The following is a 24,424-nucleotide window of genomic DNA, read 5'->3' as shown; positions in this document are numbered from 1 at the left end:
TTATTTTTAAGCCATTAGTTTTAGGATTCAGCACCCAGGCAACATCCAAAAGGGTTTTTTGTTCTTGCCACTGCCTCACACATTAATTAATTCAGTAGCTGAAAGGGTAACTACTGTGACTGTTGCTTTTCACTGGTTATACAATCGGCGTGCTAGATATGCATTGAAATCTAATTGACGGTCTCGGAAAATTTACGGGAAAAATAAACTACCATAGTTTTATCCTAGTTTAAATTTGATATAGTGTATGTCATGCACACCGTCAGGATTTAATTTTAATCTTAACACATCATCAATTGATTTAATTTGAAACTGAGTAAGACAGGATGACACATAGGAGGTCTACAATTCTCTCTGTGAACTACAAGCACATGACATGAATAGTGATGGTATTTTTCATTCTTACAAAGAGATGACATAAATGCAGGAGCATTGCATACATTACTTTAAGTCATAATTTTACTGTATGTGTAAATCTAAGTCACATTGTATGTTTTTGTGCTGTGATTTGAATCAGTGACAGGATTATGGATGAAAAGAAGAAATAACAACTGTCATTTTGATTCATTTTATAATTGATAATAATACAGTGCCCTCCATAATTATTGGCACCCCTGAAAAAGATGTGTTTTTTAGCTTCTAATGATTTCTTTTTAATTCAAATGATATGGGACCTTAATGGAAAAAAAGGGAAAAAAATCCAACCTTCAATACAAGTGCATTCATTCAGTGGGGAAAAAATCCCACATAAAGAAAAAAGTATTTGACATCACATAATGTGTGTCACAATTATTAGCACCCCTGGTGGTAATACTTTGTACAACCCCCTTTTGCCAACAAAACAAGGTCTGGGGACTGAGATGGCCATGGGAGAAGCTTGATTTTGTGTCTGGTGAACCATTTCTGTGTAGATTTGGCCATATGTTTAGGGTCAGTGTCTTGCTGAAAGACCCAGTGACGACCCATCTTCAGCTTTCGGGCAGAGGGCAACAGATTTTGATTTAAAATGTCCTGGTATTTCAAAGCATTCATGATGCCATGCACCTTAACAAGGTTCCCAAAGCCTTTGGAAGCGAAACAGCCCCACAGCATCACTGACCCACCCCCATACTTCACAGTGGGTATGAGGTGCTTTTCAGCATGCTTTTCAGCATGCGCATCTTTCGTGGCACGCCTGACCCACAGAGAGTGTTTGTTGCCAAAAAGCTCAATCTTGGTCTCACACAAAAATACACACGGTCCCAGGCTTCAACTGGGACCGTGTGCTTTGGTCAGATGAGACCAAGATTGAGTTGTACAAAGTATTAACACCAGGGGTGCTAATAATTGTGACACACATTATTTGATGTCAAATATTTTTTTCTGTATGTGGGATTTTTTTCCACACTGAATGAATGCACTTGTATTGAAGGTTGGATTTTTCTCTTTTTTTCCATTAAGGTCCCATACTATTTGAATTTAAAAATATATATATATATTAGAAGCTAAAAAAACATCTTTTTCAGGGGTGCCAATAATTATTGAGGGCACTGTATAATAATGATAAATAAAATAATAATAAAATATATATAATTGCTATTTTTAACCCTTTCATGCACTAATTATGTTGTTGTTTTTTTTAACCAGAATTAACTTATTGGCTGCCATTGACGGCACAAGACCTCTAATCCATGGCTGGGAAGAGCAAATGAACGAACATTCGATGAGCATTCATGGCCAGTCTTACCGGTTTAAATGAATTGGACGTCAATCACTGTCCATAACTGTCTAACAATTTTTAAAAATGCAAGAGCATTATTACTAGTATATATTATGTATATTTTTTTTATGAGCAAACATAGTTACTTGCCTTACAAAAGGGTTAGAGGTATTAAGTGTCAACTTTTGAAGGGCTGTCAGCTGTAGTGACCACTGTCCCTGAAAAAGTTAAACACAAATGTGAATGATTTGGGACGGAAGAAGTTGGCACCATTTGATAGTTATACTTTACTCCCCTCTGCTGGTTAGAAGTGGGAGTTAAATTCAATTTATGTAAGGCACTGATCAGCTTACATAAGACTCAAAATTCAATTGTTTATTGTCAGAGATGAAATGCTAAAGATATTATCGTCTTCATTGTGCATTCTTCGGCAGGTGCGATTTATAATGGGGTGGGAATTATAGTCTAAAAAATACGGTAATTTACAGTATATTGTCAAGGATTCTGACGAACGTTAAAATGAAGGCTATAAATTACCAATTCATGACAATACGATACAATATGAATTATTTGGAAAAAAATTACGATTTTTGTCCTTTGATCAATTTTATACGACATGATCACACGTTTTATCACATATTATCACATCTAAAATAAATACATATATATAACACAATGAAATGGGAAAAACATGGTCATTTTTATGTTTTTGACAATATTTCTGCTGAAAATTTTCAGACATTTAAATGAAAAACTTGTGTTATATCTAAAAGATGTTGATGTTGATCGATGTGTTGCGTTTTGATTAAATTTGATTTCATTTTGTTTAACCAATAGATGTATTGATCCAGATTGATGTATCGTTAAACCTCTAATTAAAACGCAGGGGCAAAATAGCCCAAGTAGTGTTATTCCTGAAAAGCATATTTAATATTATTTTAAGAAGTTGTAACATTTTTCAATTTGAAAATTAACACTGTACTTCAATTTAAGGAGAACCACAAACACCCTCCCCGTTCACCCTCCTTTTGTATTTCCTCAGGATACAACCACCCTGCTCTCCTCAAGCTAATGTCCAACCCCAACAATCTAGTAGGTCTCATTTTTATTTCCATCTACTGCAAATATATTACAGTTCGTTGTGTTGATTAATAACACTTAATTTCCTGTTCGGTTTCAGAGTACAATTGTGAACAGACCCGCCCTCGGAATCTTACCTCCAGAGAATTTCCCTGACAAAATCACAGAAAGTCTTCTTTCAGTGAGTTACTTTCACACGAAATCTTGCCTAATGTAATGTTCTATATGATATATTTTTAGCGTTCTTTAATTAGCATCACTTCAGTGTGTTTTTTTTTTTTCTTTTTTTCTCTTCTATTCCTTTTTGTCAGGTGGCTCCCAGTGGAATGAGTCGTGTCCAGACAATGGCCTGTGGCTCATGCTCCAATGAGAATGCTTACAAGGCCATGTTTATCTGGTATAGGGTGAGGACGCTATGTATACAGAATGCGCTCTGGCTAAAACATTGTCCAAAAAATTTATATATTTTTTTAAAAGCCAAAAACGATTTAACAGAAATACTTCAGGTGTTTGGTTGTGCTGATGATTATAGTTAGAACTATGATAACTATGAGAATGATTATGATGGTTATTTGTCAACTGCACGAAAGAAAAACTGGAAGATGTATATGTGCTCTATTGAAGCTTACGACTCAGTACGTCTTAATCACAAGTAGGCATGTGCCGGTATGAGATTCTGCCGGTATGATAACCTTAAGCCAAAATATCACGGTTTCACGGTATTGCAATTACAGCTCCAAAATGTCTTACTTATATCAGTGTTTAAAAATATATATATTTTTCAAAACATATTACAAAATGGGAATATAATCATCATGTTTAGTTAAAATGAATTTTTCAAAAAATAATAATAATAAGTACATTTGTATGACTCGTATCATGTTTACATTATACACACACTCTCTTTCTCAACACAGACAGTTGCCAGAGAAAAAAAAAACACGTTTTACCACACACTAAACACGCTGGAGTTAATTCTCGTAGCTTGTGGGAAACGTTCATGACAGTGTTTACGAGAGCTGGGAATCTTTGGGCACCTAACGATTCGATTACAATTGCGATTCAGAGGCTCCGATTCGATTATAAAACGATTACTGATGCACCCCTTTAATTTTTTTTTTTATGTTTTGTATATTAGTTCCAAAATTGTTCAAAAATCCTCTCAGGCTAAACCAAACTACTATTTCAGTATCAAGTTAACATATAACAGTAAACAAATATACGAAAATAACAGTAAATAAAAAACTCCAGTCCCCATTCTGTATCAGCAGCTTTAAAGAACATTCAATTAATTTAATGTTGTGAATCAACTGTTACAGTTGTTAAAATTGCTCCCGTTATTCCATAATTTCCCTTCTGTCTACTTTTGTCAAAGTTTTAAAACTATTTCATCATTTAAAGATAGATTCAAGACAAGATTCTGCCAATTTAGGAGTATTTTAGATAAAAAGTTGATTAGGTTTGCGACAACAGAGCCTTTTAGAGAGGTCTACTGCTTTAAGATGGCGGCTGTTTACTTACGCCGGAAAGTCTGTCATTTCGCATCTCTGTTCTACATATATATGATATCTACTGTAGCCGTATGTTTGTAGGAACTAGCAACCGGGCGTTGTTTGTAGCGGCTGTCAGCCGCAGTCGGGTATGATTGTGTGTTTTTTTATCTAGCGGCATGAGTTGAACATGATATTTACTCTCGGTCCGTTCCTCATTGAGTCCCAAAGACCGCGCTGACTGTGTTTTACTTCCGCTTTACCTGGTATAATTCAATAATCGGAATTTGGATATTTGTGAATTGTTCTCGAATCTTCCACGGCCGAATCGTGAATAATCTAAGAATTGGAAATTTCGCACGCCTCTAGTGTTTACTAACCTTTAATTTTGTATGATTGTGAAATCATATTGGAGGTATTGCCTACTTGGCAGCCATCCTCCGCAAACATGTTTTACATGTCAGCCCTCCTGCTTTAAGGCGGTCTGTAACTTTTCTGTAGCCGAAGTCATAGACTTCATAATGTATTGACAGGGTGCGGGGCCGATAAAAAGGGGGCCTGCATTGTTGGCGAGGCCGTCAAAGCTGACCAAGTGGAATCACAAATAAAGAGCTTTTTTCGTTGAAAATTCTTATGAATAAATGAGTAAATCCCTGAATTCCTTATAGGTATGCATGTAAAGCAGGCTCAATTCTTGGTAAAAGCAAAAAAAAAAAAAGCGTGCAGTTAGCATTTATTTTACGTAAATATGTCGAAGTACAATGGTAGTTTGTTAGTAAATGTAGCTAGCGGCCGCCTTATGTAAACAAAGCTTTTCCGGTGAAAATTCTTGTGAATAAATGCTTAAATCCCCAAATTCTTCATAGATATTGATGTAAAACAGTCTTGATTCTTGGTTAAAAGCACACAAAAAAATACGTGCAGTTAGCATTTACTGTATTTTAAATATGTCGAAGTACGATGCAAGTCTGTAACTCAATGAGGCGGCCGCCGTGTGTAAACAGAGATTTTCCAGTGAAAATTCTTGTGAATAAATGCTTAAATCCCCGATTTTATTTTTATAGATATGGACGTAAAACAGTCTCAATTCTTGGTTAAAAGCAAAAAAAATGTGCAATTAGCATTTATTTTACGTAACTATGTTGAAGAATGATGCTAGTTTCTTAGTTCTTTCTTGTGATAAGGGGGCTGCCTCAATGGCTTTTTTTCCGTTAAAAATTCTTGTGAAGAAATGTTTAAATCCCTGAATTCTTTATAGACATGGACTTGTAACAGTCTTGATTCTTTGTTAAAAGAAAAAAAACGTGCAGGCAGCATTTATTTTACGTAAATATTGCGAACTATGAGGCTATTCTGTAAGGAAATTATCAGCCACCATATGTAAACAAAGAGCTTTTTCCGTTGCAAATTCTTGTGAATAAATGCTTAAATCCCTGAATTCTTTATAGATATGGACGTGAAAGAGTCTTGATTCTTGGTTAAAAGCAAAAAAAAGTGGGCAGTTTGCATTTACTTTACGTAAATATGTCGAAGAATTACACTAGTCCTCAGCGGTTAATTTCTCCCACTGGTATTTTTCACGTTTTAAAATGCATGCATGGTATGAAAAATATCATAATTACCTTGAATCCCCGAACAAATCACTCCTGAGGCAATCGTCCTTGTTTGTATGCGGTACAGCTTTCGTACTTTTTCAATCCTAAATCAGGCGTTGGATCACTGCATGTGTTGACTCTGCGACCGACTGCGAATAACTGAAGCGGACTGTAGGGCAGCCACCAACTTAAAGGCGTTGCACAGTGAAGGTGTAATCTGACCTGTCAATCATTATGAAGTCCATAACGAAGTATTCCCATACCAGCAATTTTGTTTTCTTCGATGGAGGTAAAAGTTCAGAAGTTTCACGTCCTCCAGCCATCGTGTAGCACAACTGATTCACTGACACTGAGCAACAACCGGTGGGGGAAGGTTTACCCTTGCAGCTGCATGCGAGGGATTACTCCCAGCATTTTTGGGACATAAAAAATACAGTGCCTTGCAAAAGTACTCGGCCCCCTTGAACCTTGCAACCTTTCGCCACATTTCAGGCTTCAAACATAAAGATATAAAATTTTAATTTTTTGTCAAGAATCAACAACAAGTGGGACACAATCGTGAAGTGGAACAAAATTTATTGGATAATTGAAACTTTTTTAACAAATAAAAAACTGAAAAGTGGGGCGTGCAATATTATTCGGCCCCCTTGCGTTAATACTTTGTAGCGCCACCTTTTGCTCCAATTACAGCTGCAAGTCGCTTGGGGTATGTTTCTATCAGTTTTGCACATCGAGAGACTGACATTCTTGCCCATTCTTACTTGCAAAACAGCTCGAGCTCAGTGAGGTTGGATGGAGAGTGTTTGTGAACAGCAGTCTTCAGCTCTTCCCACAGATTCTCGATTGGATTCAGGTCTGGACTTTGACTTGGCCATTCTAACACCTGGATACGTTTATTTTTGAACCATTTCATTGTAGATTTGGCTTTATGTTTTGGATCATTGTCCTGTTGGAAGATAAATCTCTGTCCCAGTCTCAGGTCTTGTGCAGATACCAACAGGTTTTCTTCCAGAACGTTCCTATATTTGGCTGCATCCATCTTCCCGTCAATTTTAACCATCTTCCCTGTTCCTGCTGAAGAAAAGCAGGCCCAAACCATGATCCTGCCACCACCATGTTTGACAGTGGGGATGGTGTGTTCAGGGTGATGAGCTGTGTTGCTTTTACGCCAAACATATCGTTTTGCATTGTGGCCAAAAAGTTCAATTTTGGTTTCATCTGACCAGAGCACCTTCTTCCACATGTTTGGTGTGTTTCCCAGGTGGCTTGTGGCAAACTTTAAACGAGACTTTTTATGGATATCTTTGAGAAATGGCTTTCTTCTTGCCACTCTTCCATAAAGGCCAGATTTGTGCAGTGTACGACTGATTGTTGTCCTATGGACAGACTCTCCCACCTCAGCTGTAGATCTCTGCAGTTCATCCAGAGTGATCATGGGCCTCTTGGCTGCATCTCTAATCAGTTTTCTCCTTGTTTGAGAAGAAAGTTTGGAAGGACGGCCGGGTCTTGGTAGATTTGCAGTGGTCTGATGCTCCTTCCATTTCAATATGATGGCTTGCACAGTGCTCCTTGAGATGTTTAAAGCTTGGGAAAACTTTTTGTATCCAAATCCGGCTTTAAACTTCTCCACAACAGTATCTCGGACCTGCCTGGTGTGTTCCTTGGTTTTCATAATGCTCTCTGCATTTTAAACAGAACCCTGAGACTATCACAGAGCAGGTGCATTTATACGGAGACTTGATTACACACAGGTGGATTCTATTTATCATCATCGGTCATTTAGGACAACATTGGATCATTCAGAGATCCTCACTGAACTTCTGGAGTGAGTTTGCTGCACTGAAAGTAAAGGGGCCGAATAATATTGCACGCCCCACTTTTCAGTTTTTTATTTGTTAAAAAAGTTTATTATCCAATAAATGTTGTTCCACTTCACGATTGTGTCCCACTTGTTGTTGATTCTTGACAAAAAAAATTAAATTTCATATCTTTATGTTTGAAGCCTGAAATGTGGCGAAAGGTTGCAAGATTCAAGGGGGCCGAATACTTTTGCAAGGCACTGTAGCTAATACCTTAGGGACGGTATGACGGAACATTTTTGCAGTTTTGAAACTGTAATGTTTTAATACCATGAAATCAGGAATTGGCACATGTCTAATCATAAGCCAGGAGTTCGGTCTTGTGACTGGTTACGTAAATCACACCTCAGTATAAGTCGCAGGCCCAGACAAACTATGAAAACTGCAATTCATCATCTGGAAAGTATAGTAATTGTAATCTGTTGCCTGATGTTCTAGATAATACAGCATCAATTTAAATTCTAAACATAATTTTAAACCAAACGTTAATGCAATTTTATCTCAAATCTTGGTGTAGAATAAAGAACGAGGCCACAACTCACCAACAGAGGAAGACATCAAATCCTGCATGATAAACCAGGTGAAGAAACACTATTGATTGGATTGCCCTATAGTCTCTACTATTCGAGTTACAAATCCTTCCATCCAAGTTGGTTTTGACCCCATTGATTTTTTTTTTTTTTCCCGCAGGGTCCGGGTTGTCCAGACTTCAGTATTTTATCTTTCATGGGCGGTTTCCATGGTAGAACTATGGGTAAGTGGCAAATCTATAAACTACCGTAATTTCTGGACTATTGGGCGCCCCTGATTACAAGCCTCACCCAGTACATTTTTAAAGGAAAAACCATTTTGTACATACATAAGCCACTCCTGCCTATAAGCCACGTGTGCCCACTTAGTAACAAGAGACACTGACAAAGAAATATACAGTTTTCAAAATTTTAATAACACAGCTTAACTTTTAGTTCCAAACAGCGCCGGCAAACACGGCAGTTATATAGCAGCGGCACGGAAGTTACATAGCATCAGCATGGCGGTCCAGCACTAATTGTGCTGGTTAATAAAAACATAAAAGTCTTTGTTAGCAATCTTCATCTTCCTCCTGTGCATTCAAACCATGGAAGTCTTCACCCTCAGTTTCGGATATGAAGACGCTCAGATGCACTTTGCCACGCACCTACTCAGTCACTCCTTCGCTGTCGCCTTCAATGTCTCCCATAATGAGGCAAATTCACTCCTAGCCCGTGCTGTCCTCCTCGTCACGCGGCAGAATGGCCCCTTCGAAACCCGTTGGTGATGGCGGACTCTTTCACAGCGCTTCACGCTGCCAGGCTCCCCCGGCAAACCTGTGCAAAAGCTGCTCTTTGCATGCGGCGAGTCTTGGCAAACGATCTCTCGCCACTCGTCATCAAAGCTTCCCATACAACTCGGATGGCCAATTTAATTTCTTCGAGCATTTTCCATGATGCAGGTATGCCAATTCTACTCATGCACAAAGGCGGATGCACAACGCACAAAGTTAAACTACCGGTAATAGTGCAAACTAGCGTCTTGTTGTGCTGAAAAATCTCCCCCCCACGTGAAATGTCCCCCCTGACGGGAGCGCTTATTTATGAGGCTTTATTGAGGTGAAAACGTGAAATGTTTTCATGGACGCATTACAGTAATGGATTTACGACTGTAAAATCAGTTTTAAATAAATAAATTACACAAAATACTAGTAATGTATTTTGGTAACAAATCGTGAATTGGGCCACATAACCATCTTTGAACCGAAATGTATTAGTCTACAGGTTTTCACGACCATATCCCGATGACAATCACACAGGTATGACATTTATTAGTTCAAGCAGAGCAAAATAATACATATTCACAGTACAAGATTCATTAGTTCAAGCAGAGTAAAATAATACATATTCACAATACAATATTTATTAGTTCAAGCAGAGTAAAATAATACATATTCACGGTAAAAGAAAGTCGTTTCCGTGTCCATCGATTGGTAAGAAAAAGCTGTTTGTACGAGTGACGTGTAGGCGCTTCCGTCAGGGGGGACATTTCACGCGGGGCGGCTATTTTTCGGCACAACACTTCCTCCACACATATATTCCACGTGTCTAACTCCCACATTCCATGCTCGAGCGCCCCTGGCGGCCGTCAGAAAAATACACAAATTGGCCGCATCATTGCACACGCCGCAGGACCCAAAATGAGGGAAAAAAGTAGTGGCTTGTAGTCCGGAAATTACGGTACACAGTCCTACAAAACTGTGATTTAAAAGATTACTTTTGTCTATCTAGTAAAGCAAACAAGTTTGATTGTGGCGCTATTTTGATTTCCTTTTTTTTTTTTTTTTTCCAACTATGTTATGCCTAGGTTGCTTGACGACGACACACTCTAAAGCAATACATAAACTGGATGTGCCCGCTTTTGATTGGCCGATTGCCCCATTTCCAAAACTGCAGTATCCATTGGAGGAGTTCGTCAGAGAGAATGCGCAGGAGGAGGCTCGCTGTTTGGAAGAAGTAGGCTTCAAGTGGTTCTTGCTTGGTTCTTATAATTTACCTGCACGCATTTTATTGTTCCTCCCTGTGTATTTCCATTTTTTTGCTATTTACTAAAGCTGTCAATCTTCAGGTGGAGGACCTGATTGTGAAGTGGCGACAAAAGGGTAAGCCCGTTGCTGGGATTGTTATTGAACCTATCCAAGCCGAGGGAGGAGATAATCACGCCTCAGTGGATTTCTTCAGAAGTCTCCGCAAAATTGCAAACAAGGTAACAGGATCAGAAATCAGGTCGTTCGTTCAGAGCCTACAACTTTTAAAGCAGTAATGTGAAGTGAGGTTGGCCAACCATGTTTTTGAATAATATCAATGGCTAAACAGTTATAAGCATATTTTCGTCTTTTTTTTTTTTTTTTTTAACGCAACCCTTCCAGATTCTTTGTTTAACCCATAGCAACGCCCTTGACAACGAAAATGTTTTTCTTCGGCAATATTCGGAAATCTTCGAAAATTACGTCACACCGGGAAGTGCGAGGGAAGTGCGCCGTAGAACAGTATTGTTTGTTGCATTGTTTCTCGGTAAGATGCCATGGCGGTGTGTGGCGATGTTTTGTTCTCACTCAAACGGAAAGTTGAATGAGTGGCCAAAGGATAGCAGGGCACGTAAATGGACATCTTTCGTTCGCACGAAGCGAATGAATTTCACGTCATCATCGAGTAGTGTTCTCTGCTGCAAACACTTGGAAGATGCCTGCTTCCTTAACTGGTCTGCTTGTGATCAAGGATTTGCCAAAAAGTAAGTGTGATTTTTGGATAAATGACTGATGACTTTGTCAAAGCAGAGCTGCCAACTGTTGTGGAATGAACAGTATAAGCTAGCGACGTTAGCCAAAAGTTAACTCGTGGCAATCTCCGATCATAGTTGTTGTTGCGTTCGCTAGGTTAAGCGTGTTTAAATTGTGTGTCATCTGCGATCTTGTCCAAAAGGGTTAATCCACTGTCAGTCGGGAAGGGGTGTGGATGTGCATATAAACAGGTTGGCGTCGCGGTAATTCACGGTCACGTTGCAGTAAGAGTCACACACCGCCGGTGAGTTTGTGCACATTTATTTGTATTTGTATTACGTATTTCCACCTTCATGCTTCAAGCATTGCATTTGATTTGTACGGTTCGGCGTTTCATTCACGGTGATCGCTTGATAGCCTTCTAGTTTGTGTTTTACGAGAGCCATTGACAGCTGACGAACAAGCGTGTTGGTATTGAGTCAATCTCGCAGCGAATCAGCGAAATGTAATCTCGGGACAACACTGAAGTGGTGCTTTGCAATCTTTTCGCTTGTGTGAAAAAAACTACATTTCCTCACACCATTAGACGCCACTTCCTCCCGAGAGCCCTGAGCCGTGTTGTACTTTTAGCTCCATGTGTTAATAAAGAAACAAAGTTGTCAGCACGTCGTGTGTTCGATACATTTGTAAACAAAAAGCTCATAACAAGACACTATGCACGATCCGTTTAAGAGACGCTGGAGTAGTAGGAGGCGAGGAGGAGATCAGCGAGAAGCAAAACTTCGCGGTCGAATGTGGCGGCAGTCCGCTATTATTTTGTTTTCTTATTGTTGCCACAATAAAGTGGAGAAAGCCATCAACGACTCATCTCCTTCTTTCCCCCCAACGTTTTTATATTATTATTTTATATGCACGAGAGCTGCCGGATCTGCCAAAATGAACATGAAGTCTGACTATTATTTTTTTTAACAATGTCATCAGATAGCCAAAAACATAAAATTATGTGCAAATGCCTGCATCTTCAAATCATGAAAATAATAACAGCCTATATCTTACCAATCTTGTAATCTCGATGGGTCTTGTATCCATTCCATGTCAGGTAGTCTAGGCACATTATTTGCATCCTGATGAGCGTCTGGCTAATACATGTTAGGTCCAACATAAAATTCCAACCTCCTCTTCTTCCTTCAACTTTTCAAAAACTTGGATCTCCTCCCTTGCGCTTGATGTATCGCTTATATCGCTGTTTGAATCATTGTTTGAAGGGCTTTGTATGGCGGCCGTATGTATGGAGCTGCCATCGCTGTTCCCGGTATGACGTATCACTTCCGGGTTCGTCCCCTTTCAGGCTCGAACTTCGGAAACGCGATTATTTTGTCAAATATACAACATATAAATTATTTTTTCATGCTGTATTTGTTGGACAATGTTTAATTACTTTAATTGTGACCCTATTTGGCATGTTATGAAATTACTTCACATTACTGCTTTAAACTAAACCACACATTATCAAATCTGAACTGGTTGATTATTAAAGGGAATTAATGAGTTGAATGGTCCCGGCGCTTCAGAGGTTGTTGGGTTTTTTTCTTTTTTTTTCCCAACATTTCAGCAAGCCTGGTTGTACCAAGCTTCTGTGACTGCTAAAAATCTTGTTCGAGCTTATATTATAATAAGTCACTTTTAAATTGATGCATGGTCCAGTGAGTGAGTGCCTTCCCTGTTTTGCATCATTTGAGTTAACAAGCAATCCAACAAGAAGAGATTTTGTCTACTGATGCAGAAAAGAAAGAAGTAGAAGAAAGAATGTTAAGTAAATGGTTGGGTTGATGGTCATGGCTTGGTTAGGCACTGCTTAAAACCTTTGTGGAGCAGGAAAAAAAACTAATATAAACTTTGTGAGTGCACAGTTAATGCCTTTACGTTAGCTTAGCTCATGTGCTAATCGCATTTGCTTGGTGACTACACAAGAGTGCTTGCCTACGTTTCCCCTGTTTTACCACCTTTAACAAAGCTAACATCTATATAGATGTTTATATCAATGTAAGTGATCATAAAATTTTAAATCCTGGCTGGTATTACTGTTAACATGTACATTTAGCCATCATTTAAAGCAAAGGCCCGCACATCAAAAATATGAATGCTACATGATTTGACTCTTATCATTTTCCCTCTTACAAAAAAAATATTAAACTATTTGTAGGTTGTTGTTTTTTTTAACTTTAGTGCTTTTTTCTAGGGCTGTCAAACGATTAAAATTTTTAATAGAGTTGATCACAGCTTAAAAATTAATTAATCGTAATTAATCACAATTCAAGCCATCTATAAAATATGCCATATTTTTCTGTAAATTATTGTTGGAATGGAAAGATAAGACACAAGACGGATATATACATTCAACATACTGTACATAAGGACTGTATTTGTTTATTATAACAATAAATCCACAAGATGGCATCAACATTATAAACATTCTTTCTGTGAAAGGGTTCCACAGATAGAAAGACTTGTAATTCCTAAAAGATAAATTTGAATACAAGTTATAGTAATTTTGATAGTTTGAATATTGTGCCTAAATATTGCCATCTAGTGTATTTGTTGAGCTAAACGAAATGTTTGAATAGAATTTGTATTATTTTGCATAGCTATTTTGATTGGGAATGCCAGTTCTCTTTGCATTGAGCGCTTTTCTTTTTATCAACATTATTTTTTTTAAGAGATAGAATACTTGTTCTGCTTTCACTAAATGAAACTGTAGCGACTTAACTGTTCTTAACCCTTTAAAACCTAAGCCTATTTTAGCCGAATTTGCATGCCTTTGATGTTGCTTTTATATGTCAAAGAAAAAACTGTTCAAAATGGCCAAGTTGAGTCCCTTTTTTCAGTATTTTTTTTAAGAGATAGAATACTTGTTCTGCTTTCACTAAATGAAACTGTAGCGACTTAACTGTTCTTAACCCTTTAAAACCTAAGCCTATTTTGGCCGAATTTGCATGCCTTTGATGTTGCCTTTATATGTCAAAGAAAAAACTGTTCAAAATGGCCAAGTTGAGTCCCTTTTTTCAGGATACCTTGAACTTCATGTCCAAACTGTTTTTTTTCTTCACTGACCAACTTTAATCCACATTTTGGACCCAAAAAGAAAAAAAAAATCCTAAAAAAAATTGGTAATGTTGAAGTCCCACTGACAACCAAACATGCTCGACCAACCATTTTGAAGATTGATAATATTTATTTATCTTGCTAAGATAAACATTCAATAGAAAAAAATAAGATTGAATAGTTTTGTGTTTGACAACTCAACACAAAGAGCAGCTTCCGTACTTTCAAACGAGAGCAACCAGGGGCACGTGGGTGACGTAATTACAGTGTTACGAGGCTTCAAAGATGAAGCATCCGACACGTTCGGTGTTAAAGGGTTAACTGCCCAAGTGCATGATGGGAACCATGACTGTCAGTGGTGGCTGTAAATGGTATATCTTCTCTGCGTTGCAAATAATGCAGGATGTTAAGTTAATGATCAACTCCTCGCATTCTTCCCCACGTCGTTCGCCATAATAGTCATAATTATTGGGGAAGAGATGCAAAGGCTTAAACTAATGAATAGCGCGGCTCCAATGAATGGCAGTGTCCACTTCACTTGCTTGTTTCTGCTTGTTAACGTTCAATATACTTTAACGGCGCCATTGTAACCCGTTCGTGACAATGCCTGAGTGGGTCATTCCGCGCATGCGTTAGATATTTTAACGTGATTAATTTAAAAAATAATTACCGCCCGTTAACGCGATAATTTTGACAGCCCTAATAATAATATTGTAATTATAATGAAAAAAAAAACGTTTTACATTCAAAAGAAATAATTGAAGGATGACGGTTATTGGCCCGGCCCTCTCTACCAATGAGGTGTCCCTTATTTTTTTTCAGGGAGTTGGCAACCCTGTGGCTGTCCATCATGGGGAGGGCAACTGGTGTTTTTGGAAACCTAATCTCAAAGTATACATATGCATCTGTGCATTATTTCTAAGTACTCATCGATACTTGCATTTAAGGGCTGTATGATACTAGTATTGGTATCCCTGCAAACTACGTAGTCAACTGATTATTACAATCCATAGCGAACCTCATGACTTTATATTCAGCTGAAGACCCGAGTGGGTTGATGCAATAAAAATGATTTTACTTTAAAGAGCATACGACAGGAGAAAAAAAGTCTTAAATAGCATTATTATGTGAATTAGAATCATATTTTGAGACGATTTGACTACATACAACAATTTAGCAAAGCGCAGATGACGAGAAATTAGTCTTTTAATCTGCCAGTTAGCCACGCCTACCATTGTAGGGCTCTAGCGTCCCCAACAGGTGGATGACGTCAGCGGGTGAATGGGCTCATCGGTTTTACTATTCAGCCCATTGAGGGGGAATTATTCAGAACGAGGAAAACGCGACAAAGAGAGCCACAAAATGTCAATGTTTCAGTCTCCAATATTTTTACAGGATATTCTTTTTATCCAAGTATTTTTCCCCAATAGCTAAATAAATGGCTTGAGAAGGACCAGTCAGCCCGTCGAGGGGGAACTATTCACAAGGAAGAAAACGCGACGAAGAGAGCTGCAAAATGTCATTGTTTCTGTCTCTTTACTTCAATATTTTTACAGGATATTCTTTTTATCCAAGTATTTTCCCCAATTTCTAAATAAATGACATGGTCATGACAAATAACAGTCTTGTGCTAAAAGGAATATGTAATCATAAAAATGCATTTATTCAGGACGACATGGCAAAATTACTCCATAATGGTCAAAACTGTCGACCTTACCTTTACTGTCGAACCTCCCGAAAGATATTTTATGACACCTAAATCAAACATATGTCATTTACCTTCCACGGCTTCGGAGAATGTAAACAAACAAAGATGCGTGACAGCTAGCCGACGTGCTAACCCGAACCGAATGATGTTTCAAAGTCTTCAAAGCGGAAAATCACACATAACTAGCCCGGATTATTTGACATGACGACTGGGTTGTCGATTGTCATCGTGGATCGGCAAACCGCCCGGCGGAGAGCAATTTACAGTTCGTTCCCCGAGGAGGGCGGCTGCAGTTGTTGTACAGCTAACGTGCAGCTAATGTGCACGAGGAGAGCTTTTTATATGCCTATCAATGATTAAACTTAAGTAGTCCCTTATTTAAAGAAAATTTTTAGTATTTACTTTGTAATCGCTGTATCCGTATTTGACATAATACAAAACAAGATGTTTACTCACTTCCTCGTAAGTCCAATGGTCCCACAGTAAATATCCACGGTGAATGGGAACCATTTGAAACTCCAAAAAGGCGCACACGCCTCTCCCTCATAAAGCAAGATTTTTCTGCAGCCGTTTGGCTGGCGTGATGCGAAAAATAAACGTATTAATCCGCAAAATCAGCTGAATCCTTATTCCTCATACACAACAGTACCGCTGTTTAGTGAAGAGAACGCCTTCACCCCTACATGTCACAGTGCCCTCCTCCTCAATGCAAAACCGAAGCCGGAAGTCACTCATTTTCATGGCGCGGGATTCAAAAAACTAAATAAAAATAGCGATCGCTTCCACACATATCCAAGCGGTCCATATCATTCAGGAGCATAAAATACCGCGTGTATTATGTAATAAACATGCTTTTTCGTGTCACATGCACTTTAAAGTAATTTCTCATTTATAATATTATAATGTATTCTCCTGTTTTTCCATGAAGCATGGCTGTGCATTCCACGTGGATGAAGTTCAAACTGGAGGAGGGTGTACAGGAAAGTTCTGGGCCCATGAGCACTGGGGTATGGACGACCCGGCGGATATTGTCTCCTTCAGCAAGAAGCTTCTGACGGGCGGCTACTATCACAAGCTTGAATTACAGGCCGATAAGGTTTGACATTTTTTACTACGTACACCATATGGTTGTTTTGGACAGCCCTTTTTGTTTTAGTCTCAGCGTTAGTCTTGCAATTATGATTCTTTGTTGTATTTTAGTCATTTCACGTCATATGCATTTTATTTATAAAAAACACATTATATAACCCCATCTATCTCTATCTCTAAAACATTGCCCTTTTTTGCCTATTTTCAGGCTTACCGCATTTTCAACACATGGATGGGTGACCCTTCAAAGAATGTGTTACTGGCCGAGGTGCTCAATGTGATTCGCAGAGAAAACCTCCTCGAGGAGGTGAATCGTTCAGGAAAAGCCTTGATGAATGGCCTGTATGAACTACAGGTGAATATATTTATGTGACGTTAATGTCCATTTTATACTCAATGTAAAGTTACTTTTCTGTTATATTGTTAATCATTTTTTACAGCAATTTGAATAGTTGTACTCATGTACTGCATACTGGGTGCACTGGCGATGGGAGGACCCTAAACTGTGTTTATGCATGACAATTTTCTTTTTTATATTGATGTTTGAACTTGTCTAAAACTGGATTCTGCTTATTCTTCAATGCACAGCTCGGAAAACAAGCAATGGGTTCTAGCTTGGTAAGAATACAGTATGACCTAGATGCCTTTGCTCCTCAGGCTCAGTATCCTGGCATCCTGAGTCGAGCTCGAGGACAGGGAACATTCTGTGCAGTTGATATCTGCGATGATACAACACGCAATGACATCCTTCTGAAGGCCCGGAACAAGGGTATGTTGGCTCTCGCTCTGTATTTATTTATTCTTTCTTATTTTCAAATTAAATCTGCGTGATGATCGTGACCTTGTCCTTATCTTTTCACGTCTCTGTGGTTGCATACGTGATAAACATACAAATAAACAAATACACACACTCACAAATGGGATCCATGGAAATGCAATTGGAGCGTGTGTGGGTCAGAATCTGTTCTGCCACAAAAAAAAAAATTCTTAATTTTTTTTATCACATTGATAAAGATCATAGGTCAATTTTTGCAGCCCGGGGGCCATTTGCGGTCCACTGGACAATATTTTGCGACCTCCATTCGGCATCCAATTGTAGTACAGGTAGTCCCCGGGTTACGACACACCCGACTTATGTGATTTAGACTTTACGATGCTGGAGTCTCCTGTTGTTCTTTTTTTTTGTTTGTTTTGTTTTTTAATAATGTTGACTTTTGTTTTGTGATGCATGCTTTTATTTTGGCGCAGGAAGTGTGCTTCTGCACGCAAGTAGGAGCGCATGTACATACGAAGAAGAAAGTATTTGCGCACACGAAGAAGAGTGCATGTACACACGAAGAAGAACATATTTGCGCACACGAAGAAGAGCCATTTGCTCCCACGAAGAAGGGGAAAGAGCTGCAAGCCTGCGCGCACATTGGTTGCTTGTGAAGCATCCACAGATTCAGAGATTTATTTGTTATTGACACGATCTCTCACAAGATGACAACAGATGACAACAAAATTTCGTTCGATGAGTGACCATCGGGCCGCTGCAGACGTTCCGCGCCACCAACTTCTCTCTCTTCTTCAGAAATTACAGAGCGAGTTACAAGTAGACACTAATATATCATATAACATATCAGGGATATGACACCACGCACAGGTCATGTGCAGGGATTTTTTTGTACGAAATAAAAAGGAGAACTACCAGTCATGGCTGGAGGAAGGCGGAAGGGGAGTCAGTGATAGTAAGAAAAAGGCGGAGGGGGGGAGGTTGTGTGTGAGTGTGTGTATGCACAGGTGTATCAGTATTTGTACGTCACTGTAGACAAAATAAGAGTCGCAGAGCCCTGCGACTGGCCTTGGGAAGAGATTAAGGGCAAGAGATAGGGCCATCTGCGTGGCTCTCTCCAGGAGAAGGGATGGGTGGGGTAAGGGTGTTCGGGAAAGGGAAAGGAAAATTATAATCGAATTAAGCCGAATAAGTAATTTAAAATGTCCAAATACGGTTGGTCTTCGGTCAAATTCGCGCTCCCCATGGCGTAGGCGAGACCTCAGGTCCCTTAAGTCATTGCCAGTAGTCGCGGTCTGCCTCGACAGTTCAGTCACCTGCCCTGACAGTTCCATCACCTGGCGCAAGGTAGCATCCACTTTTCTCCATCCTTCCTCGGACCGAACCGTGAGTACACGGAGTCAGTTCTCGATCTGAGCCTCGACACGGTCTTCCAATGCCTTGAATCGCACCGTTTGAACTATGGTCAATTTGTTTCCTTGAAAGCTGCCGTCTTGGAAACTTTCCGGTAGAGCAGGGCACTTCCTAAGCCAAGCAAACGTCACGCCAAACAGCCATATATCCTCGATATCTTCCACAGATAGGTCAGTAAGACACACTGGCTTCCAATGATCCCATGAATCTCTCACATATCCAGCGGCAAAGGTACCATCTGGGCAAGAAGGCCCTCCTGGTGCACTGTGTCTTGTTGAAAACAAATCTTTTCAATTGCGCTGAGAGACCAACTAATCAGATTCATTTTCATATGAGAGACCAGCACAGTTGATCCACAGAGGAAATACAAAAAAAGCAGGAAGACTAGACTGACGAAGATAGCAGCAAGCAGGAGCAGGGAGGAAACGCGTCCGCCCCGTCGAAGGCAGGAAGAAGCAACACCCATATATAACACCTTTTGTATTGTTTGTTGTGCGTTTTGAATTGTGATCGAATACTTGCGGAGTTGATGTAATTGTTTTTAATGATGTGCGGACGCTAACTTTTACATGCTAATTGTCTATGTGGATTCTTATTGCTGTATAAGCAGCTAGTTACAAACGCAAATTTAAATCGATGTTATTGTGATGAAACTGATTTAATTTCATTTTTATTTTAGTTTCATTCTGCAAGTGTTGGTGTTATGAGCAGCTGAAAAAAATCAGCAAACACACAGATGTCTGACATCGTCATTTAGGGTCTTGGCTAGCTGTCTGGCTAAGACTTAGATCCAACATCTTGTCGAGGACAGTACAATGATGTATAATACATGTTTTCGGATAGTTATTTTGAGATTTAGGGGGTTTTCCGGTGGTACTTAAAGGGTTCATTCCTACTTACGCGGAAATTTGAGTTACGTCGCCAGCCTAGGAACGGAGCTCGTTCGTAACCCGGGAACTACCTGTATTAGTGTTCGCACGTATTTTGCAATGGGCAATAAAAATATTTAAATAATTTTAAATAAAATTACGGAATTAGTTTAAGGATCAATTTTGGAAAAAAGTATCATTTTTAAAAACACAAATTGAAAAAAAATATATAAAAGTTAAGAGAAAAATAATTAAATTCATGCAAAAAAGAAAAATATAAACATAAATTAAAATAAATCGAGCCCATTTTGCTCTGGGAATTTTATTCATTTTTGTTCATTTGTTTGTTTTATAAATCTCTTGTGACTTCACATAGCTTAAGTCTTTGTCTGCCATTGACTGCTATAGACGTCCAATTCATTATAGCTGGGAGGGGCTGGAAGCGATAGAACGATCGCACGTGAAATGACTTACACAAGTGGAATTTCTCACCTGACTTTATCTTGTCAACAGGTATCCTCCTGGGAGGTTGTGGGGATCGCTCCATCCGTTTCCGCCCATCACTGGTCTTCAAGGAGTACCACGTGCACATTTTTCTCAACATCTTCAATGACGTGTTGGCTCAGCTCAAATGAAAGGCAAAACAAGGACTTTCCTTAACACTATCTGGAATAGAGGGGGGTCCATGACCAGATAAGCACAAACCACAGAAATGGAAAAGACCTTTGAATGAACGAGGATCAGTTGAGATTACCCAAACCATAACAAGAATAATGTCACCGTACAAGTGATGTCATTAGGATGTAAATTAATACTTTCACGCACAAATTAATATATTTTTTCTTTTTTTTTATTACATATATTTAATTTTTTTTATTACATCCATATAGAACAAGGGTCTCAAAAATGGAGCCCAGAGGCCAACTGCAGTCGGCAGGTGAAAATTTTGTAGCCCCCATTTGACATCCAATATCAGTATTAGTGTTGGATGCGTGTATTTAGCGATTGGCAATTTAAAAAAATAGATTAACAGTTTTAAAGAAATTGAGATAATTAATTAAAGGATCCATTTTATTTAAATTGGAGGTCAGACAATTTATTTAGCTGTATTTGGAGTTCTTTTCAAGGTCGGTTATCGGGCGATATAAAGCCCAAATAATTGTATAACTGTTATCTTCACTGTTTGGGTGACGAGTTTTGGATATTGTGATTTTGCACCATCTAGTGGCCAGTGTTACAAAAGGAAAAAGCAGAAGAATAACATCAGAATTTACCATCTAAGATATAGATTTGTATAATGAGCCTTTCATAATCAATGTGCGTTTAAAAAAACATATATCGGCTTTGGACATCCCTCTCCTTGTAACCATCAATAGGCCTTTCTCCAAACATGCGTCTTTCACCAGCTTTTACCAACAAACTGATGCGTCGTCTGTTTTAACGTGCATCTGTTACACAGTATTCTTATCAATGAATGTGTAGTGGAATCTGATATCATTTCACATGGAAATTGAGTAAAGCATGTTATTTTTGCCATAAATATCAATACTAGGGTGATCTGTCCGTGTCCCTGACATTTTAGCAAACAGTGCATTCATTTTTTTGACACAAATTGTGAAGTTGTGTTATTCCTCTTGTGTAAAATTACATCCTCGTTCAGGCAAGGACAGCGCAAAACAAGGTCTTTTGTGACCAACCAACTTAAAAGTGCAAGACTGTTACTAATAAATTAATTAAATGTAAATTATGACTTATTGGTCAGAGCAAGGTACTGTATGCATTTCCTTTTAGTTCATTTATGGTGATCCTTTGTCCCATCATCACCTATCACTAAAATGACCACAAATGCTTATTTGAGAAGGCCGACAGACATCTTTGGTCTAGGATTCAGTGTTAGTGATGAGTACAATGCCAGTCTGCATGTAAGTGTCCCATTTAAAATGTCCTCGTAATGGTTCTGCCTGTTGTCTTGCTATGACTATAGGAATGACTCCGCTTGAAACGTAGCTTGCACAAACGCCAACCTTAAATTGACCATAAAAATGTCTGCGTAGTGCCTGCATGATACTCGGCATTTTTTATTTTAAAGTTACTTTTTCTACTCATGCAAATATTGCTACCCTTCTATAAACTTCCTTTTGACATATTTTTACCAATAATAGACCAGACTGAATTTGTGTTTACTTTGAAAACAAACATGTTGAAGTAATAAAGTATTTTAAAAAAAGAAAAGAACAAGATACCATAAATGTAGCTCACTAGCTACAGTTAATATGGAATCCCATAACAATGTGATAATTTTTGAACATGAACCTTGACAGATAGTGATGTTTGCTCGTTGTAATCATGGGCTCTTGCTATGCTTGAAGATTTTACCGGTGTAAATTCAAAACAAATAACTCAAGTTATTCTTACTTGTGATTTTTACAAAGATGTAGCACATGTCTAACAGCTTTATAACACATACATAAATGTTTTTGTCATTTCGGAAGATGCAGGAGGAAATACGTTTCAAGGATTAGTTGCCATTGATGACGAAAGACAACCATTTCATTTCCCTTAGTTCAAATGGAGTGGACGTGTTATCGTCAATGGCAGTGAACGAGTTAAAACAGGGGAGTCCAAACTTTCTCTGAGGGCCAACTTGAAATCTTTCCACTTGCATATGTTAAATAGAGGATCAGAATCGAGCAAAAAAAAAAAAAAAGTTGTTATTTGGTTGGAATTTCAGTATTAACTCGTTGGCTTTATGGAGAGGCACTGTTTAAGTGACTAGCTCCATCTAGTGTAGAAGCTGAAAAGTGCAACAGAATGTAGCCTGAATTTAAGCTTATTGCGCGGGCCATGTTCAACAGTGTTGGGAGTTACGCCGTTATAAATAACGTTACGTAACGGCGTTATTTTTTCAGTAACGGGATAATTTAACTAATTACTTTTTCCGCCGTTACAACGTCGTTATCGTTACTGACGGTCAAAAGCGGTGCGTTACTTACTCTGAATAAATTGAAGAAACTACCAGCCGTGTCGAGTCGACTCTCTGCTCTGTTGATTTGTCATCCAAGATCTGGGGTGCGTTCAAGTTCGAGACTAGCGTACGTACTTCTGACTTCAAGCTGTTTGTCCCTGCTCATTCAATTAGACAATGCTTTCCAGAGTTTGGTAACGTTTCTGTGTTTGCTACACCTGATGTAGCCTCGTTCCCATCTCCCACTGTCAGCCAGTAATAATTCTGCTTCCATCTTGAGGACGGCAGACGCTTTGAAGGTGACGTGAATTGTCGGGAAACGAGCCTACCTGAATGCAGCCCCTCGAGAGATGCAATGGAAGTGATTGTGATTGGCTGAGGATTAGAGTCATGTGTCGTGGTAAGCCAATCAGAGCCGGTGATTTCACAAGCAAACCGGAACAGCGTGTGCGGCAAACACACACACGCAAAACAGATGCACAGGGTCGGGATGGCAGAGCATTCAGAAGAAAAATTGTCCTTTAAGAGGTGGAGATATAGACACTATTTCAAGTTTGTCGAAATTAAAGAAAAGAACCCGCGTATAATGTGTAATTTCTGTCCCGGGGCAAAGCTTTTGTCGACATCTGTGGTAAGCAATTCAAATGTGCTGAAGCACCTAACAAGTTGACTACCTGTCTGTTCTCTATTCCACTGACTCGAATACTGCTCAGAAAATTTCAAATTCTTTGACATACAACAAGTTCTTTTTAAAGTAACGGAAATAGTTACTTTCCCTGGTAACTAGTTACTTTTACTATAGAGTAATTCTTACTGAGTTACTAACTCAGTTACTTTTTGGAAGAAGTAGTAAGTAATGTAACTAATTACTTTTTTAAAGTAACGTGCCCAACACTGATGTTCAATGATATTTTCATCTTTAGCTGCGGGCCAATTAAAATTGGGCAGCGGGCTGCAGTTGGCCCGCAAGCTGTAGTTTGGACACCCCTGAGTTTAAAAAAAAAAAAAAAAGGCTTCTTCCTGTCAGACTGTTTTCGTGAATGTTCAATCCTACATTTTGAGCAAGTGTCAGAAATGTGTATCAAGTAAGATACCATCTGTCTTGTATGAATTACCTTAATATAGTGTATATTGAAATCGACTCTGGAGAAGCCGTTTAGTTGTTTAATGCTGAGGAATACCATAGTGATAATACTTCTCCAATCCTCATGATCAATCAGGATGATATAGTTAAGACAGATACAGATAAGTTTCTTTAAACATTTTTGCACTTGTGATCTGATCCAGATTATTATTGATGTAATTATTTTAGATGGCTTTAACTGTTGTCTTTAAAATATATACATTGTCAATGTACTGTGATGAATAAATTACATTTTGACTAACTTATCTCTTGGTTTTATTTGTTACATCCTATGAAATTTGTCATCAGCCTTCAAGTTATCATTTCAACAATTTTGTGACAACACTCATATTCAACACCATGCAATT

The 24,424-nt window shown here is 38.7% G+C and overlaps 1 protein-coding gene across 1 annotated transcript in view; it reads left to right on the top strand.

Annotated features, from left to right (window-relative positions):
- abat (4-aminobutyrate aminotransferase) overlaps positions 1-22,745 on the top strand; it is a 54,590-nt gene extending 31,845 nt beyond the window's left edge. Inside the window, exons 6-16 of the mRNA XM_057861224.1 lie at positions 2,742-2,791; positions 2,880-2,960; positions 3,091-3,183; positions 8,241-8,303; positions 8,414-8,477; positions 10,100-10,248; positions 10,361-10,498; positions 16,751-16,918; positions 17,120-17,266; positions 17,569-17,680; positions 20,482-22,745. Of these exons, the coding sequence (XP_057717207.1) occupies positions 2,742-2,791; positions 2,880-2,960; positions 3,091-3,183; positions 8,241-8,303; positions 8,414-8,477; positions 10,100-10,248; positions 10,361-10,498; positions 16,751-16,918; positions 17,120-17,266; positions 17,569-17,680; positions 20,482-20,603 (1,187 nt within the window). The 3' untranslated portion in view covers positions 20,604-22,745. The remainder of the gene's footprint in view (positions 1-2,741; positions 2,792-2,879; positions 2,961-3,090; positions 3,184-8,240; positions 8,304-8,413; positions 8,478-10,099; positions 10,249-10,360; positions 10,499-16,750; positions 16,919-17,119; positions 17,267-17,568; positions 17,681-20,481) is intronic.
- Positions 22,746-24,424: the final 1,679 nt, after the last annotated feature.

This window comes from Corythoichthys intestinalis, chromosome 16 (genome assembly GCF_030265065.1).
Source record: "Corythoichthys intestinalis isolate RoL2023-P3 chromosome 16, ASM3026506v1, whole genome shotgun sequence".
NCBI classification, from domain to species: Eukaryota; Metazoa; Chordata; class Actinopteri; order Syngnathiformes; family Syngnathidae; genus Corythoichthys; species Corythoichthys intestinalis.
The sequence above is the reverse complement of the archived record's forward strand: the minus strand, read 5'-3'. Positions and strand labels throughout refer to the sequence as shown.